Genomic DNA, 20,122 nt, shown 5'->3' with positions numbered 1-20,122 from the left:
ACCCCGAAGACAAAACAAGAAAAAAAAAGATCTTTTTTTTTTTTTTTGGCTAGTTCTTCGATTTGGACCAAAGCAGTAGATAAGAAGCCTTAAAATGGGGCGAAAGAAAGAGAGAAAAGCAAGAAGTAAAAAATAAAAAATAAAAGGGAAAGAGAAGAAAAACACGACAGTTTTGTCTTATTGATTTCGACCATTTAATGATTATTAAATTAGCCGTTCCGTAAATAAATTAAAAAAAGAAAAAGATATTACGAAGGATAACCAATCATGCTGCGTCCCATTTTATATTGGGAACAGAATCGTAATAATAACCAAACCCAGCCCAATTCAAAAAGTGAGGAAACCTGCCATATGATCTCAACAGTGAAGTTAAGAAATACTCGTAATAAACCACTAGGTTCGATAAAAATAATAATCTTATCCACAAACAAAACGAGCAATATAACAGATGAGTGAAGATTGTCATCGGAATTGCTCATACTTGGACAATTGGATAAGTATATAAGCGTATTTCAAGTGATGATGTGACACATATAAAAGGGAGCTCTGTGCAAATATACTCACGTAGTAAATATACTTACGTATTCTGAGACGCTTGGTGTGTAACGATTGTCTTGTGAATCAATGTCACTTACCAAACATATTGACAAGCGAGATAAATTTTCTATTTATACGATGATCTAAGCGAATTTAAATAACTCAAAAAAAAAATAATACCCATAGCAGCTATATATCGGGAGCATTATGAGAGATTTAATGACACATGTTATAAATTAGTTGTAACTGATAATTATAATAGGAACATGCGCGTAATCGCCGATTATAATATATAATTAAATATTAGAATGACATGTTATTGATTCGGTTTTTCTGATTTCTTTTTATTATTGAATATATATGTACATATATTATTTTTCTATGATCATTCTAATTCTATCATGTCTCAGCAAAAGCAAACGAACCAATGCAGTATGTGCCTCATGACGCTTTCTTATCTCACGTACTTGAGCTTCTAATACATCAACTCGCTCACTATCATTCGACTAACTAAAAATGTTGGGACGATTTCTCTCCTACATAGAGAATTGTAAGGGTGAGTGTTGGAGATAATCCCACATGAAAAAAGTTAGAGGTAATCTCACATGAAAAAATTGAGAGGAAATTCATAGGTGTATAAAAAATAATGGTTTGACAACATATTGATTTAAACTTTTGAGTTACGGATAGACCCAAATTCTAAGTAAGCCTATGAATTTTTCCTAACAAGTGGTATCAGAGTTCAAGGTAACGATCATAAGGAAGCGCACACGCTACGCATAAAAACTCATACTATACAGGGTCCAAGTGTGGAACTCGTGACTAGTGAAAATCCTAAAAATTGGTATCCGATTCCGGAAGTGGAAGCCCGGCTCGAAGTTAGTTATATTTAGTATGTTGCATGTCGTCGTATCATGGGATTACGACGAAATCCTCCACATAATCGAGAAGGGGGAGAATTGTTGTGGCGATTTCTCTCCTATATGGAGAATAGTGAGAGCGGGTGTTGGAGGTAATTTCACATGGAAAATGTTGAAGGTAATCCCACATGGAAAAAGTTAAAGGTAATCTCACATGAAAAAGTTGAGATGAAATTCATAGGTATATAAAAGATAATAATCTAACAATCTATTGACTTAAGCTATTGAATTGCGGATAGACTCCAGTCCGAAGTAGGTCTGTGAATTTTTTCTTAACAAAAAGAACCAATGATAAATCGTTATGGTGTCGTTTTAGCTTAACAAACTACAATTATGATGTCTACACATAAAAAGGAAAAAATGATATTACGTGCAAATGCTGACTAAAAACATATAATATACTAATCATTATAGTGATGGATAATACAGCAAACAATAGTGTACTTGTATGTACTCCGCGGGCTGATTATTATTATTAAAATAGAAATAAGAGCAACCCGGGACCGGGCAGGGAGTGCGGGCGGGCGGGCATGGTTCACCATCCGGCGAGTGCGGGGGAGAGGACGGCCAGGCCAGGGCGGGCAGGGCAACGGGACCCACATGACGGTGACGTGTCGGCACATAGGCGAGCGCGCCACGGTTTGGTCTCTTCTTCTCATCTCATGGTGTAGGCCACTTGCTTCCCGCATGCGTCTCTCTCGCTTTGTTCCAACAATTTTCTAAAAACTCCCACTTTTTTTTCCTTTCCCTTTTTAATTAATTTACTATTATTTGTTTTTATTGTTATTTATCCTAATACAAAGAATTTCCACTCTTTATCTAGGGAAAAGATACTGAAAAAAAAAACAAAAGACGAAACGAAATTACCTTTTCCTTTTTCCTTTTTTTTTGGCCGTCAAAGAGGAGAATGTCTGCCTTATCCAAACAAATATTTTCTTAATTTAATGGCAATAATTTTATCACCTTTTTTTCCTAAGTAAATGAATATCTTTGTGTCTACGGTTATAATATTCAAATATATGCTTTCGTTCACTTTCACATTCCCAAAATAATTTATTAAGGAAGAGTCTTTGTGCAGTGACATAAAACATCGACTCATATTCAAGATATCTTGAGTTTGATACTCATAAGTGAGATTTATGTATCATTTTATTTATCTTTAATTTATATTCTCGTACTATGCCCATTGACCCCCTTACAACTGAAAAAATAATTATTATTATATTATGAATAATTCAATTTATAAGAGCAGTTAAATAAAGAATATGATCGTAATTCAATTTATAAGAACCATTTAATGGAGGATATGATCATAAATTTACCACATTCACTGACTTTTACTTCTCATCATTTTTTTCCAACACTCTTTTCTCCCTCGTTCTCTTTCTCTTCCTCCCTGGTCAACTACCCGTTCGTTTTTTTTTTTTTAAGTTATGATCTATACTAGGGGATTGCACCAGTGGGATGTTGCCAGTCAAAAAAATTTATTAATATTTTGATTTATCATAATGACTTGTGTAATAACTAATATATAATATAACCAATTAATGATAAAACTAATTATGTGTAAAAATCATGAATTCTCCATTGATAGTAAATGATTCAAATAAAAACTAAATTAATTGTCTCATTGGACTTTCATACCAAGCGGTACAAACTAAAAAGAAAAACTAAATTCAATAAAAAAAAAAGGGATGGATGGACGAGGTGGTGTAACCCCCCTCCTCGCCACCCCTTCGGATGGACCAATTTTAATTGTTTTATATAATCATAATCTTTGCAAATCATATTAGATTTTTTATTATTAGGAATTTAATTGAGGATAGGAAAAAAGAAATATAAGGAACTCAATATATCACGTAGACGGTATGCCTAAAAAAAATGGCAAGTTCTAAATTAGTTTAATAAATTCTGAGCGTAATGAAAGCACGCATCTAATTTTCGTACTGCAAAACGAACATAATCACGATCTTCATAAGATTTGTCGACAGTCGGTTCCAACTGACTTCTATGAGAATTGCCCGCTTAACTATTAGACCAAACCCCTTGAGCCTATCCAACCTACAAACTCATCGCATCCGTCAATGTGAAAGAGAGCTGACAAGAAATTTCCCGAACTTTTTTCTCGATAATAAATAAATGGGACTAATGAAATGCTCTCCATTTTTTCCCTCCAGAAAAGTATCAAACAGATACAATTCATACACTTCTGTGAGTTCATCTCTAACTACAAGTCTCTTTTCTTCCCATGCAAGGGCGGTGTACAAAAAGAATGCCACTCTCCCAGCTTTTGTATACAACAAAGATAATTAAAAGGCTGTACCCTACGAAAACACATTCTCAATTTGCTTCCGAACCCAATCTCGGGCGCTGGACAAGACACATTCCAAGAGGAACCAAGCACATAGAACCAGACCAGAGAAGCTCCAACAGGATAAGATCCGGATGAAGCAGATGGAGGTCGAACTAAGAACAATGTTAAATAATCCCGGTGGAGATGCTTGAGGTGGCGTTTATCTTCAATGAGTGCTCCGGAATATACGTCCGACCTGTATTTCAGTAGGCAATTCGATTAGAATCTATTCTCACCGAGCTTCTCCAATAAAATCTGCATTGGGCAAGTGCAAAATGAGCGTAAATCTGGAGCATTGTGCCCCTAGGGCTAGCACTTTTTCCTGAAATCAAGCCACTGTTTATTTCCGAAAGTGTCTTCTGCCTCAAGAACACTATGACTAAAAAAAATAGTGGAATATTATTTCTGAAAACATGTGGAGTGGTATTTGCAGCAAAGCAAGCATCATTTGACACCAATAATCCACTCTCTTCCCTAACTGAATCGCCACAAAGGATTTTTTTTTTTTAAATTCTTTTCGATAACTAGCCAGTTTTTCATAAAGCAGAGAAAGAAAACAGTTACTGAAGATCCAGAGGATGCCTCAATCCAGAATTCATATAGCTCGGGCATCAAAACAAGAACTGGTGGAAAAAACGACCTGGTAGATACTCACCTTTCTCTTTAACATCAACTTGCAATGTGTCCAATGTAATTATACCATCAGTCAACGGAAGCAGTTCGAGTTTGATGGTGGCAGTAGTTTGGGAAGGAACGCGCCTGAAATTCGCATCAGAAACATATGAACATGCGCTCAAACTGTATTACTAACTAGATAGAGAGAAAAGTATAGCTAAAGAATATTACCCCAAAGGAACTCTACTCTGCAGCCACAAATGAGTGCAGCCCAGATCAGTATTCAGAATGGCATCAGACATAGGGGATCCCTGCTCATTGACTGAGACCGATCTCAACTCCCCACTGGCATTTTTCTTCTGATTTTCCGCAGCAGGAGGCTTCTGCATCGAACTGCCCAGTTTTCCATTGAACTCGGTAAGGCCCATTACAGGGCTGATGGGTGAAGTGGGAGAAGAATTTAGAGATACTATAGATGGAGGTGATGTGAATGAAGCTGGCGCCAGGATTGTCATTGTTAGATCTTCGGAGGTCATATTTGAAGCCTGGAGGGTTAAAACCTGAAATTTTAAGCTAGTTAGGTCAACAGGTTTTGGAGCACGTCAATCCATGTAATGAACTGATTCTGATAAATCTAGAGGAATTGATTCAAAACGACACCTGATTGATTGCTTCATTGATTTGAATTTCACGGGAAGTAGACTTAAGAAAAATGCGTGAGAGTAAAATTTGGGTGGCTAAATTTCAAGCCATTTATAAGAAAAATGCAGGAGAGTGAAATTTGGGTGGCTAAATTTCAAGCCATTTTAATTTCCCCCTTATTTTCCAGTCACCTTACGAAACTAGCTTGCCGCTCATTTGATGAGTCACTTTTCTTTTTAGATATCAAGAAAAAAAGAGAGATGATTTATATAATGGGGAAAAGAGCACAACTAGCACCTCTACTTTGAAATATGGGTACGTAGAAATTTGGGATGATTTTTGTCCTTTGCACCATTTGGTGCCAACTCAGGGATAATCATTTTATGACCCATAAACCAAATCAGAAATGTATAGATTACAACCTACGAAATTGATTTGACAAATAAATAAAATAGGAAATATGCTGACTTGAGACAATTATTTGAATAAGACAGACCTGCACGGGAAGCTGGGTGTTTGGTCCAGGAGATTCCCTCGATATTTCTGAGGCAACGGAAATCATAATATCCCTAGAGATGCGGGGTCGCCAACTTGTGGGCTTCTTGAAGAACAGTCTTGATTCTACACCACAAATAAATAGAAACAAAAGGAAAAGTAAAAGAAAACTGTCAATTTTGCAAGTCTTGAGATTTGTATAGCATTTTCCAATTTCCTCCTTTTACGCTCTTTGAGCTTTTCTTTGGATAAGTGTACTAAACATTTTGGTGCTTTTAATATCATCATCGCTATTCCAAAAAAATAAAATATAAAAAAACAGATAAGTGCAACTACTCTCCACTTGTAGAAGAAACATCTAATAACTCCGCTGGTACCTGTGTGGTTGCTGTGACAAGACACCATGATTGCATAATGGTCTGTGGATGAGATATTCTTTTCTTCAACAATCTTTGAGGAAACACGCAAGCTTGATGTATTTTTAATTAGTGTCTGCGTTGATGATGATGACTGAGCACTTCTTCGATCTTGAGCATCGAGTTTCTTCCATGCAGAAATCGCTGGTTTAATGATAAAAGAGTGCTCCTCCCCTCTCCTGCAATAAAAAAGGAAACCTCAATTAAGCTCATCAATTCAAATGAATAAAAGAAGCATTAATAATGAAGTAATTATTAGAACTCTTACTGCGAAAATCTGATGCTGCCTTCTGAACAAGCAAAAGTAACATTTCAAACCACAAGACAGTATTTCAAAGAGTGAGCATTTGACTAACCGGAGAGCTAGATTTGGCAGACTATAATCTTCTCCAGGTTCAATAGATGCAATTGGAAACGATACTGGTGGTCCACCTTTTGCAGCCTCCTCAAGAACAATTGTTATTGCATCTATATACATCACAATATCAGGTATATGTGCTGGACAAACATTCTGCGAAATAATTCATACCTTAGTAAATACAACATTGTAATTAGATGATTTATGACAAACATTCACAATTGTTGTAACTTCATCCAGTACAAGGCACAGCACAAACCTTTATCTGCACACAAAGGAGATCATCCGTGTTACACTCAGCAGCAAAAGATTGTATTTCAATAGGTTGAATGATTTCCAGTTTCCTCCGCCACCTTTTCCCAGGCGTATAGATGCCTTCTAGTCCGCAACAAACAGAAAACCTTTCTGGCTCCAATGAGACAGTTCTAAATGATAATAGCCCCTCTTTACCAATCCTTTTACCAGGTAGAGGCTTCTGCTTTGAAACTCGATCCCAGTCGTCAAGGTCCAAGCTGGTAGATTTGGAACTGTGAGCTGTGGGTGTAGGAGGTGCTGCAGGATTCTGAGGAATCGATGACATGGAGTAGCTCCTGAAATTGCCAAAAGAGAATATCTGAGAGCCTGACGCTGCTGAGAAATTGGATCTTTGGGATGTGCTTCCGATTCCTGGCACAGAAGCCAAAGTAGGAGGTGATAAAGGGCGGACTGGAGGAAGAACTGTGTTCTCTAGGGGCAGCAACCATGTTAACAGTTCTTTACAAGGATCCCCATTTGCATAAGCTGCATCTTCTTGGTTCTCTAAAGAGGGACTTTTGGCCTGATATTTCTCAAATTGAAGAATCTCAATAATGGGGTCTCTTAACAAATCGACACCAACATTTATTTGTAACAGAACCTGCATCCTTCCAAAGAAGAACCGAATGAGAATCAGTTATTGAACTTGTTCTAATTAGTAAGCAGTTGAATAATGCTGAGCATGGAATTAACACCAGCAGTAAACCTAATCAAACGACCTTCCTTTATTATTATTATCATCACCATCATTTATATCAAATACATATTAAACTAGTGTGAATTGAGCCGGCTTCAAGTTAACATTTAAAGGCATGCATTTTTCTTATTTTATAGCATATATCATTGCTTCCATGATATCATCAAAAAGTGTTTGGGGCAGTAAATCCAACAGCATGGATTGGGATGTCAAGAGCATTTTTTCTATGCAATTTATATGCCATCTATATCCCCAATAGAGAATATAGATGTAACCCATAATTGGTAGAGTAAAATATTGGTGTTCATATTTCAGAATATGTACAAGATGCACAATAATGCTCGCCAGGGTAGGAAAAGAAGAAAAAGGCTCACATGAAACTTTCTAATGGTAAAATAATTACCAAAGCAAGACAGCACAAAGATCCTAATTCTAAAAGCTTCATTCATGTACATGCAAGAAATGGTAAAAATATTCAAACAGCTTTAAGGTCTGGAGGCACATACCACTAAATCTCCATTAGCAAGAGCACAACACTGAACTGCACCCCTAGCCACTCCACCTGATGCATTGGCTTTAAAATTTCCTTTATCTATAATTGCACTGAGGCCAGAGCTATCTTTTAGAGTTTCATTGTTTCCACTTGTGGCAGAGATTTGATCACTCGTGTCAGAAGACTCTAAAGATTTGTCAGAAACACCTTTCTTAGACCAAAGCTTATCCCCTGACTCTGCTATTCTCACAAAGAAATGGGAATTATTGAATCTTTGCAGTAACGTTTCAGTTTTTAATTTTTGGTCTTCCTTCCGTAGCAGAGATTCACCAGCAGACATATCTTTTTCATGGTTAGTTTTTCCTTGTGATGGGCTTTCATTACTCTGATCTTTATCTTCTTTATCATGGACTTCAACATTCCCTGACACCGAATCCCTTCCAGCTCCTACATCTCCATTTTCCTTTTTAGGGCTCCATCTTATACCATTCTTACTCATCACTGCGGCAACTCTGAAAGGGGTAATAATTTCTGTCTCCTGCTCATTTGCTGATAAACATGCCAATATATGAACCTGTTCGCCTGGAACAGAAACAGAGTTCATCCTATGCCATAAGTACATCACCTCCCAGAGAGAAAGAAAGAGAGAGAGAGAAATTAAGAGGCAGGTATAGCCACCTGGAAAAACAAAAGAACGGTTGAGAGAACGCAATGAACGTATATCCAGTGCATTCTTCCAGTCAGCAGGGAGTTCCTCTGCAAAAGCATTGAAATTTGCTATCAGAATCCACATATCACATAGACTCATAATACAACAACTGCAGAGTATGTAGGCAAAAAAGGATGCTCCACATAACTCAGGTCAATTTGAATTAGTTACAAAACCATAAGACTCACAACATATGAGATCAAACTGATCAGTGGGGTGTCCCCAATTCAGATACGGGAAGATAGCACTACTGGTAAAATTCTTGAATATAAAACTCACTCACCATCCTCCAATCACATAACTTGTCAACATGAAAAGACAATGGTATGCATATATATGTGAGATGTATATAAGACATTGACACCAAGGTGATCAATCACCTTCCATGGAATATACGTGCTAATGTAACGTTTCACTGATTTAAAGATGTGGGAGAGCTTTTCATCTCTACTTGGATGTATTAGTGTATCTATGTCCAAATTCAGTCATATATTTTCAATTTTGGCAGCCCTGTACAAGCAACAGCAATCAAAACTCATGCTCATGTCGAAGAAACAATCACGCTAACTCAACTCTATGATTCCGCATCACAATCCGTGTTTCAAGTTGATTAGATCTTACTAAACAATAAAGAGAGATGGTGATCTAGAGTGATGAGGACATACTGCAGGGGATGGTTATCCACCCTTCTTCTTCGGAAACATCGGAATGTTTGTCTACAATGGGAACATCAGCTGTCGAACTGCGTCCGGTAAGGATCCCATCAGAACTCCTAACACCATCACTCTCTCCATTGTCTTCAGAAACTTCATACCGCGGAAATGGATCCTCAGATATAAGACCCTCTAAAGTGGTCACCGGTTTGGAGACATGATTGGCATCAGCACTGCTTTCATTCACGGGTGGCAGCTCGGAAGCCGCTGGTTGGGGGGACCGCAGCAGAAAATTCATTGCCTAGTTACTGGGGGAGAAGAAAGATGCCCAAGATCAGCATGAATCTGCCATAATTCTCGGTATCAGAAGTAGGTTTCAACGGGAGGAAGCGGTCTATCAGCTCAGATTCTCATATTGCATGCAAGAGATGATTGAGATTGACTGGATGCACCAACAAGAGGAAATGCCGATAGATACCAGCTAGATTAGAAACTACAAGCTAGGGGCCAACTATGATTCCCTTTCCCGCTGAACAACTCCACAGAGACGTTCGCAGCAGCACGATCCGGGCCGGAAGCACCAGATCGTCATAGAAGAGGATCCGGGCCTTGAGAACCCGGATCCGATCTGCAACTAGGAAGCAAACGAAGCAGAAGGAGGGAAGAGAGAGTACTCTGAACTAACTTGGCGGTGGGTGGAGGCTGAGTAGCACGCTCTGCTGAGTGGAATCCTCCTTCGAGCTCACACAGTCATGGAGGCAATCTGAGCAGAAAGAGACCTGCGGTTGAAGGAGAAGAGAACGACGATGTCACGATGGTTTCCATTTTTTTTTTTTGAACTTCTGTTTTTCTTTGCATTTTTTTTTCCGTCTTCGTCCGAATCAGGTGGACTGCTTGATTCGGCCCAGGAGAGAATTTTGGACTATTTGAGCCCACTTACAGGCTGACCCATTTATGGCTCTGTAGGCCCACAGGGCCCATTTGTTTGGCACCATGTGGTAGTTCAGATGGATTCCTTCAATGGTTACATACTAGAGTACGCAAAGAATTAAAAATAATATTAGTTTTCAAAACTATTTCTTGAGCTAAATATGATGTTACATTGTATGAATAATTGTTACATAAAAAGAAGATAAGAAAAAAAAAATTGGAGATGGGCGACGAAATGGTGAGGGGGAGGAAAAATAGGAGAAAGTGGGAAAGTGAGAGAAAATAGGATGGGCGGGAAGAGTTAGCCGACAGTAATTAATTAAATTACCTTTTAACCTAAGAGTGATGGCTTTAATTAATTGATTGAAACATATTTCGTAAGGGCAATTCGAAAAAGTAAAAGTGAGACGGAAGCCAAGTCTCTCTCTTTACACAATAATATAGATTACTTCTGACTTCCGAGGATTTATTTTTGGATAAAATTGTAGCAAGCATTCTCCGCCTATTAGCTAGCTAAGAATGGACGTTCAAACGTCCACTTGATCTTGGTCATTGAATTAGGGATGGATCTATAAATTATGTTCAAGGGAGACGAAATAGGATAATTTTATTGAAATTTTGATAAATTCAACAAATTTTAATAGAGATTTCATAAATTTTCCTGAGTCCAAGGGAAGCGATCGCCTCCCGACGCACCCCCTAAATCTGTCCTTTCATCGGATGCTTCTAATGAACTTCAAATCCGTCAATACAGTTGAAGTTTTAAATTTACAAACTACTTACATCTTATGGTTATTTCTAAAATTATTTTAAGATCTTTTAAGATAACTCAAATTTCATCTTAAGTATATAATAGAAGCATACTTGTGAGGGAAGAGCAAGCCCAATGGATCTAATATTGTCTTTTGAATATCACTTATATCTCAAATGGTATTCTTGATCGAGATATAATTAATGACCAAGTGCAAAACAGAAGTCATGAGCTTCAAGTTTCTTCCATCAAACCCTCTGTAGTTTTCTCTCCCCAAAGAAAATATCTTTGACATTTAGATAGTGACGCAATCCATCGTGATCAAGTTAACATTTTACCTAAATTAAATTCATTTAAGAGAAGTACGATTTAATGTAATAATACTCATTCTTGATTAAAGAAAAAAAAAAATATGCTTCCTATTTGAACTGTCGATTAAGTATTTCATGCTGCTTTTCCCTCTATTATCTCGGTGTGCATCATGGTTTTCGAAATCAATGAATCACAACTAATTTTGTTCGAGACATGTCGGCCTATTAAGGGACGTATCTCTCATATCGTGAATTTTCTCTATTCGCGAGGATTAATCGAGACTTTATTTAAGAAAAATAATCACTTAAAATCAACCCACTTAGTTCGCCCCTCTATTTTCTTATTACAGGCTCATAAAATATCCTTACAATAGAAAAGAAAAAAAAATCCTCAAGAGAAATGAAGTAATTTAACAATATCGTCACTCCCGCTTGATATAAAATTAAAATGTTTTAAGTTTGATTATTATTAGTGGAATTATTAGTTAGGTCCATCAGTCTTCCTAATCACGGAACAAATTAATAAGACGAATTCACCATAATCAATGCATACTTTATGGAAGCAGAGTTCATCTTGAAATAGATGAATTCTTTTTTATCAAATGATTGTGGCCTCAAGTTAACCAGACTCTTAAGCAACCAAAAGCTTTGATTTTCCTCCTTACGCGCCGCCCCCCACCCCCCAAAAAAAACAAAAAATATACCCTTTTCGGGGCCATTCAATTGCTTTTCATTGATGATAGAAATATTACTATCCAGACCATTTAATTCATGTCGCCCTCGTGAGTAAGCTGCATGAACAAATGAGATGCACCGGCTCTAATGGTCCAACCCAAGAAATAAAAATATCAATCATGCAAAAAGCAGTAGTGGGAAATACCTAAAAGCTTTGATTGGACCATTTAATCTTTATAGAAAACCAATATTATAATAGATTAGTATGTATTATCAGAGAAAAAAAATCTAATTAATTAATATGAATGAATCTCCTTATAGTTGGTTGGTTCTACGAGAAAAAAATCTAACTAAATTAATATGAATGAATCTCCTTATTGTTACCATCAAAGTGGTAGTCCAATTAGTAACGGATTTCGTCTTTTATATGATAGGTTAAGAGATCGAAACTCGACTTAAACACAAAGGTAATTATGTTAATAGATCATTATCCTCTATCCTATGAGAACTGTTCTGGTCCATTGTGCGCTTTGATGGAATCATGATAACCTAAGTAAACTATATCTCACCGAACTCTTTATCCATTCAGACGAATAAAACATTCGATGACGGCCGTGAAACCCCTCTGATCTCTAGAGCGGTTGCTATACTGGCCTCCCATTCCTGCCTTTAATTCAACGAAAAAAGAATCTCCTTATAGTTGATTGGTTCTAAAAGAAAAAAAATATTTATTTTGTTTGCATAAACGTCATATCCGTGCCCTTTTTTAATTCCTCACGAAATCAAGAGTATACACCTCCACTCTGATTCTGATACTACACCAACTACAACCGCACGTAACTTTAACGTTTTAAGTATGTATCATCCTTTCTTCGCTATTGACTACTTAAGGATCTCAAGACTGACAAGTAATTTTAAAACAATATCGAGGTATGACGATATTTTTATAGGAGATAAAAACATCTCGGATTAATAGGCAAATTTTCTTGTTTAACTTCAAGGTTAACTTATTCGAGAGTTTTCCTTGTAGTATGCTAGTTATCCATAAATATTAAAGTGAATGCAGTACAATAACGCACATTTTTATTCGGTAATTAAGAAGTTCAAGACTAGATATTTTATAAAATTACTAGACTCGTTTTCTGTGCTCCTCACTTCCTCCTTTCTCCTGTCTCTGTACGAAGGGAGTAAAAAGATCAGATCCCTATGTACAAATAGTGTAAAACTACAGGGACTTGCATTTAATTTAACTTTAATGAGTGAGAGGCTGGGAGAAATATGAAAAAAAAACATTATGACCGTATTACTCATATACTCTGTATGAGTAAGAATCAGTTAGAATGTTCGATGCGAAATTGCGAGACCAATGTGAGATCGAATTTTCACTTTTAATACTCAATTTAATGAATGAATAATACTAATTCAATATTTTCTCGAAAAAATATAGGCGAAGGGGGGTGGTGAGTCATGGCCTGTCCCTAAACTCGGAGCTTCCAAATCTGAAAGTGATTGATTGGACACAATGTCTTAACTTTGCTTTCCCTTCTCCCTCCTCGTTGTCATCGACATCCCTTCTCCTTCCCCTTCTTTACCAAGTTGCCCTCGTCAAGCTCTGTCTTTCTAATTAAAATTTACAATTTGGAAAAGGCAAGCGGAGCCGCAACATGCTCATTCGAAATTGAGATATTCCATATTCGAGACTCGCCAACAAGATTTTTCATATATCTTCCTATTAGAAACCATTCGAATGTGGTACATTTTTTAACTTTCATGACATTATAACATAGTAAATTTCTTCTATATAATATATTATCCTGTCTCCTGGCGAAAACAATACGGAGCAAAGGTTGGTTTGCAAGCGTTATTTATTCCCGATGAAATTGCATTGAAACAAGTGTAAAAAATAATTATTGATTTCAGAATAACTTTAAGTATTTATGATATATTTTAAAATTATTAAAAGCACAATAGGTTATTGATTGATATTTCAATTACACATCAAGCAGAAGTACTTTTCTTTAAAAAAAATCACATTTATAATTGCTAAATGATTTGAAAAATTCTCTCTATATGCAATTTTTGCCCCTAATAAGAAAAGAAAAGTTGAAAAATAAACGTGGCTCTCATCATACTCCCAAACTCACTCTAAGTTGATGAACATAGCATCAGTATAAAATCTATCAACAAATTACCGCAGAGTAACACGTGTCTTCGGACCATAAGTAAGTAGGCAAAACTATCCGTACCCAACCAAAAAATTTAGGTAACCATAGAACAAATCATAGAACACCATGTTTTTCCAGCATTTATGTATATGACAATTATGGTGCCAAAGAAGAGTCATTATATGTAGAAACCACGTGAGTGTTTACTAACTATTCACAGCCACTTGGATGCTCGAACAATAGGGGGGTCGTATTATACAACCTAGCTCGGAAAATCGATCCAGTCGAACAATCCCCCATATACACACCATAACAGTCAATTTTGGCTTGTGTGATCATAACTGACCAAGTATATATAGTACATAGCAACATAGTATTTTTCATAAAGCTATTAGCAGCGCCTCACGACAGACATAGAACTATTATCTTTTACGATGAGATTATGAGTTTTTTTTTTTTTAAAGGTCGTGAGATATTCTTAACCTATTGATGGAATTAATCTTAGCTTGAGCTGCTACTTGACCTGTTGTTCGATGATATAGTAGTCGGGGCAAAACCGTAACTTCAGTAGCTTGTCCCCGAGAAGAAAAAGGGGAAACCCCCGTCCCTTCGGCAAGGGGCTCTCGTGCAAGCTACCATTTAGGCTCTGCCTCTGCCTTCCCAGCTCTGTAGCTCGAAAAATTGGACTTTGAAAAATTCTGAGGCTCCCCCTCAATCTCAAAACTTTCCACATTACCGTGACAATCCTCTCCACGGCATCTTCTCCTACTTCTTCTTCTTCCTTGCTCAGGCTGCGGGCGGTCGATCACCTTCAAACGCATGACTTTTCTCCGCCATTTGGCATCCCAAGTCTCCTGTTAGAACCTTCAGGGCACAACAATGGCAGGCGGGAAAGCTCGTACTCCCGCTTCGAAGTCGAAGGCTTCCGTCAAGACCGACAACGGGCTTCTTGATTCTATCTGGGTCCCCGATTCTTCCACCATCTTTGACGGTGACTAACTTATACACCCTGTCGACTTCTCTCGTGCTCTGTTTTTCTGCAAGATTCTCTGCCACCACTTCTGCTTAGTGTACTTCACGTAAAGCCAAGCTATTTTCCCTGATTTTCTCTGAGAACAAAGGATTGAAGATTCCCTGCATTTCTTGGTTGTATCACTCTGAAACAGAGCTGTCGCTTTTACAGATTAGGAAAACACTCTGCTTTCTCTGACAATTTTCCGTTTTTGAAGTTCTTTCCCCCTGAAACCTTGCCTGTTATGCTGTTTCCAGGTTCGAATTCAATGTCCGACTTCGAGAGCAAGCTAGGCGGGGCGAGCACGACCCCGGGACCGGCATTCTTCCAAGCCGGAGACGTGAGGAATGCCGAGGAGGACTTGGAGCTCGATGGGTGCTTTCAGCTGCCAGGGAAGAAGAGGCGGCTGAGTGCCCATCAGGTTCAGTTTCTGGAGAGGAGCTTCGAGGTCGAGAACCGGCTCGAGCCCGAGAGGAAGGCCCAGCTTGCCAAGGAGCTCGGGTTGCAGCCCCGGCAGGTTGCGATCTGGTTCCAGAACCGGCGGGCCCGGTTCAAGACCAAGCAGATGGAGAAGGACTATGATTCTCTGAGAGCTTGCTACGACAGCCTCAAGGCCAACTGCGACAGCCTCCTCAAGGAAAAGGAGAGACTGAAGCATGAGGTGAGCCTAGCGCAGTTTGAATTTCGGAAGAAGAAACATAGTCGAAATTCAAAACTATTTCTAACGTTTACGTTTTCAGTTGAAATTACAAGTTAGACACTGCGGTCGCGATGTTCTTGTGTAGCCGGATCGCGGTAATTTATAGTAACAATACCTACTGAAGCAAAATATACGGTCGAGCCGGGTGAATAGATGTTGTTACGGCGAGTTTGATACGAAGAAGTGGAACATAGATGAGATGAGATGAGAATCCTATATACAGTGGGAAATGTTTCATGTTGGGAATCCACTGTTCCATTTTCATTCTTTTGTACCAAATGGTTGTTAGCGCTCTTTCGCCGGCAACTTCGCCCGTTGCAGTACTTCGATATCTTGAAGAAATAGTCCTTTAACGCCTGTTTGTAATTTTGTGCATTATTCAGGTGGATTCTCTCAAAGATAAACTGCTTTCCACCGGGGAGTGCAAGGAGGAGGAGAACACATGTTTGAAGTCCGGCTGTCAGTTACATGGAGAACCTCAGGAGTTGAATGCAGGGGAAGCTCCCAAGCCACAAGAGGATGCAGCTTCTGCAAAGAGCGATGTGTTCGACTCCGAAAGTCCCCGCTTGACAGAGCCCGGGAATTCTTCTCAAGGACTCGACCCCGAGAGCTCGGAGATCGAGGATGGGAGCAGCCTGATGATCAGCAAGAGCCTTCTGGCCCCATTGAGTTACTTTCCTAAGATTGAGGATGGCTACAATTGCAGTGAGCCTGCTATGGATTATCCTTCTTGTACTTTTGGGTTCTCATCTTCTGAAGATCATCCATTTTGGAATTGGACTTACTGATTTCAGCTTAAGGCCCTCTCTCTTGTAATAATTTGCACTAAAATAGCAATAAAGTTTAACTAATTATTAATAATCTGTTGACAGTCTTCCATTATGACAGTGAGATTCACGGCGAAAACTTCTATCGTATTTCATGTTTACAGAGTGCTCGGGTCCAGGTATTTTTTTTTATATAGTATTTGGATCTTACTTTGTAAAGAACAAGTTTTAAGTTTTTAAAGTCGGACCCTACGCAGTTAGGTTCTAAATTTGAAATATACCCAAAACTTGTATTATATCATAGATTTTAGGTATCCTATTGAAATTTATAAATTTTTTACTTTCGTTAAATAAAATCGAAAATATATAATTCATAATCAGTAATCATATCAAACAAAACATTGATATACACTTAGATTAATCCATAATATACCTACAACGGAGAGTAATATGTCTCATCAATCTATTTACAAAATAAAATATCCGTAATACGATCAAGTATCACCGATGACACATAGAGGTCGTCGAACCAAAGGTGCTAAGGACTACGAAGCTTTTATTGAAAGAGAGGGAAGAAGACGGTAAAGTAAAAAAGGAAAAATATATATCTGAATATAACTAGGAAAATTATTATTGGGTTCACATATCGGTTTTGGTATCGATTCTAAATACCATATGTGCAGGAATCTAAATCAGTTTTCACCGATTCCTTATTTTAATATTCGGACTCTACTTTATTTTCAATACGAACTATTCAGACCCTATTTAATGGGTAGATTTCGACCGATTCTTTATATACTCGATATCCGTGCACACTCTACGCATCAGTACTTGGGATTCCATCAACTGTTAGATGGGTGTACGTAGGGGGCAAGTCAATTGAATCCAACAGTGTGAAGACACTGGGGAGGTACAGTAGAATTTTCCGATTCTCACTGCTTTTTTTAGTAGGGACAGGTCGAGTTCGACAGGGGGAATAGACTCGTATAGTAGGATTTTCCCACTCTCATGCTATCAATTCTTGTATACCATTCAGCCACGGTATCTGAGGCTCGATAATTGTTAGATCAAGCCTTCTTTATTTAGCAGGAGACAAGAGTCGGCTCTAAGTCGATAGCGAAAGGCACTATGGTTTTTTATGCTATTATGGTGTACAAGAACTGTTCCATCCGATTTATTGAATTTGATACCCATAGGCTCTCAAGGATGACTCCCCACAAGACATGTTTTCTTTATGGTAGAAGCGGTTTTTCGCATACCATACTAAGGATTTAGTTGAAAATCGAATTAAGTATGTATGACAATAAAGAAGTGCTCGTTTTTCCATTGTCGCATTAACACACATGTCAATATGTACTATGTACATAAACAGTTTTACGACACGTGAAGAATGAACGTGCAGAGATCAAGATGGAGAGATTTCGACAAAAGCATGACTAATTGACTTCCAAAGGGTGTAAAAGTCATGGGCAATAAGGACACAAGATGAATGTGAACCCAGGCAATTAAATCCAACAAAAATAGGTTAAAAAAATATTTTGAATTCACGTAAAAATCAAGCATAATTCTGTCAAGAATCTGAGGGTGAATGCCCTCAAAAGGTCAAAATTCCACACTCCATTTTCAATGGCCTCCTTCCATCGGTATGGACTTTCAGTGCCCTATAACTTTCATGTTGACAGCTATTTATTATATCTCAGTGCAAAATGCATTGTATAAGCTTTACTATATGTGGACTCTCATATCTCTCTCTCTCTTTTTATTTTTATTTTTTGTATATAAGTGAAACTCCCTTTTAGGATTAGGTACTCATTTGTGCTATTTTCAAAATGCTCTAGAATGCCATTACAGTATGCTTCCTCTTTTCCGAGCAGCATCAACCGGCCTGCCCCCGAGCTTCGCGTTGCTACATGTTTAAACCGAGACAGATTGCACCACATATGTACCCGTCAGTTTGAACTCGTAAAACACAAATTGAAATTTGAATAGGGGAAGCAAACGCGTGTTGAAAGCAGGAGAAATTTTACGTGATAAGATTGGAAAGGATAAGTATAGTGTAAAATTTTCACTTGTGCCTACATAGATTTGAGCCCATCTGCAATCCAAAAACTTAAGTTAATAGGTTGTTAGACTCAAGTTTCATATAAGCTTGTGGTTTCTTTCTCAATTTTTTCATGTGGGATAACTTATCTCAACACTCGCCCTCACGTGACAATATGTGATCCAACACGTATCACGTGCCCTAAAACACCCGCCCTTAACAACTGACCACGAGCTGGACATCCTCTTCCGTGCTCGTGCAAAGGGGACAAATATCAAATTAGCCTCGAGCTCCACACTCGAGCCTAACTAGAGTTGCACTTTTAGCTACCTCGAAACTGGATCGAGTCACTCTTGGGCCTGATTAATATGAGGCGCACTATTGGCTGTCTCGAAACTGAATATGCGTGGTGTGAGCCCACACAAGCTCACGAAAACATAACCCGCTCTGATACCATTTCTACTTGGGCCTACATAGACTTGGATCCATCTGTAACCCAAAAGCTTAAATTAATATATTGCTAGACCAAAGTCTCCTATAAACTTATGGTTTCTTTCTCAATTTTTCACGTGGGATAACCTATCTCAACATATATATGTATATATATAATAGGATAGGATTGGATTTGCCGTCCTAAATATCAATCTTCCAAGTTTTTTTTTCCGTATTAGACGCCAGTTCGAGTCAAATATTATAAGAACACGAGTGTGCTAAACTTATCAGTCGGTGCGTAATGCGCCATATTGCAGGATGCAAGCTTTGGTTAATAGATCTCATTTGAAATACATCCAAAACCATTCCCTTCTCGACAAAGATATAGGGCCCGAGCCTGAAGATCTTTGCTTATGCAATTAAGCAAGCCTGGCCATTTATTATCATTTCATATAATAATCGATATTTTTCCAAATTGGGGAAAAAAATTATAAAAATTGCTATCAGTCTTCGGATGCGTTGCCTCAGCAGAAAAATGAAAAATGAATTAAGAAAGGCGGAGGTGGACCAGTGGCTGTGATACTGATGAAACTGAGATAGGGTATGGAGGGAGTCCAGTTATCAATGTGCTTCCCCCGCAGAAAATTCATAATTTCACGTTCAAAAACTTGCACGGTGCGTTTGATTTCAGAGTTAAAGTAATTTTGATTTTGATTGTGGAAAATGACAAATGAGATGAGAATATAAATTTGACTTGAGAAATGTGTGTTTTTGTTATGTAGTGTATTGAGTTAAAGTTAAAATTAAAGAGTGCGTTTGAATTTAGAGTTTAGTTGAGTTGAGTTTTAATTTTAATTGATTTGTAAAGATTGTGTTGTTGAATTATGAGAAAAAGTAATGATTAGTTGAGAGAAAGTAATAATTAAGTAATGATTGTATTATTGAATTGTGAAAACGTAATGAATAGTTGAGAGAATTTAATATTAAAAATTGAATTGAATGATTAAAAAATTTAAAAATTTAAAAAAGTAATGATTGTGTTGTTGAATTGAAAATAAGTGAAGATGAGTTGAGTTGAATTGAAAAATTTGTGAAAAACAAACACACCCAAAATTTTTTATTTGAAAAATGTGTATTTTTGTTGAGTGATGTGTTG

The 20,122-nt window shown here is 37.7% G+C and overlaps 2 protein-coding genes across 5 annotated transcripts; one reads left to right on the top strand and one right to left on the bottom strand.

Moving 5' to 3' along the window:
* Positions 1 to 3,565: 3,565 nt before the first annotated feature.
* Positions 3,566 to 10,022, bottom strand: LOC116199805. Of its 4 annotated transcripts, none has more exons than XM_031530326.1 (11): positions 9,868 to 10,022; positions 9,195 to 9,490; positions 8,499 to 8,576; positions 7,834 to 8,402; positions 6,596 to 7,231; positions 6,335 to 6,489; positions 5,940 to 6,157; positions 5,564 to 5,688; positions 4,657 to 4,985; positions 4,466 to 4,569; positions 3,566 to 4,006 (listed from the first exon to the last, which is right to left on the bottom strand). In XM_031530326.1, the coding sequence occupies exons 2-11, from the start codon at positions 9,478 to 9,480 to the stop codon at positions 3,936 to 3,938; spliced, it is 2,571 nt and encodes an 856-aa protein (XP_031386186.1). In that variant the 5' UTR covers positions 9,481 to 9,490; positions 9,868 to 10,022; the 3' UTR covers positions 3,566 to 3,935. The 4 variants fall into 4 exon arrangements, with proteins under 4 accessions (XP_031386186.1, XP_031386185.1, XP_031386184.1 ...); XM_031530325.1 differs by having other exon boundaries at positions 9,195 to 9,527; positions 9,868 to 10,017; XM_031530324.1 differs by having other exon boundaries at positions 9,195 to 9,527; positions 9,857 to 10,015.
* Positions 10,023 to 14,619: 4,597 nt separating this feature from the next.
* On the top strand, positions 14,620 to 16,589 carry LOC116199901 (homeobox-leucine zipper protein HAT5-like). Its single transcript, XM_031530483.1, has 3 exons — positions 14,620 to 15,005; positions 15,284 to 15,687; positions 16,110 to 16,589. The coding sequence occupies exons 1-3, from the start codon at positions 14,894 to 14,896 to the stop codon at positions 16,512 to 16,514; spliced, it is 921 nt and encodes a 306-aa protein (XP_031386343.1). The 5' UTR covers positions 14,620 to 14,893; the 3' UTR covers positions 16,515 to 16,589.
* The last annotated feature ends 3,533 nt before the right edge of the window (positions 16,590 to 20,122 follow it).

The sequence above is a fragment of the Punica granatum genome, chromosome 3, assembly GCF_007655135.1.
Source record: "Punica granatum isolate Tunisia-2019 chromosome 3, ASM765513v2, whole genome shotgun sequence".
Classification (NCBI taxonomy): Eukaryota; Viridiplantae; Streptophyta; class Magnoliopsida; order Myrtales; family Lythraceae; genus Punica; species Punica granatum.
The sequence above is the reverse complement of the archived record's forward strand: the minus strand, read 5'-3'. Positions and strand labels throughout refer to the sequence as shown.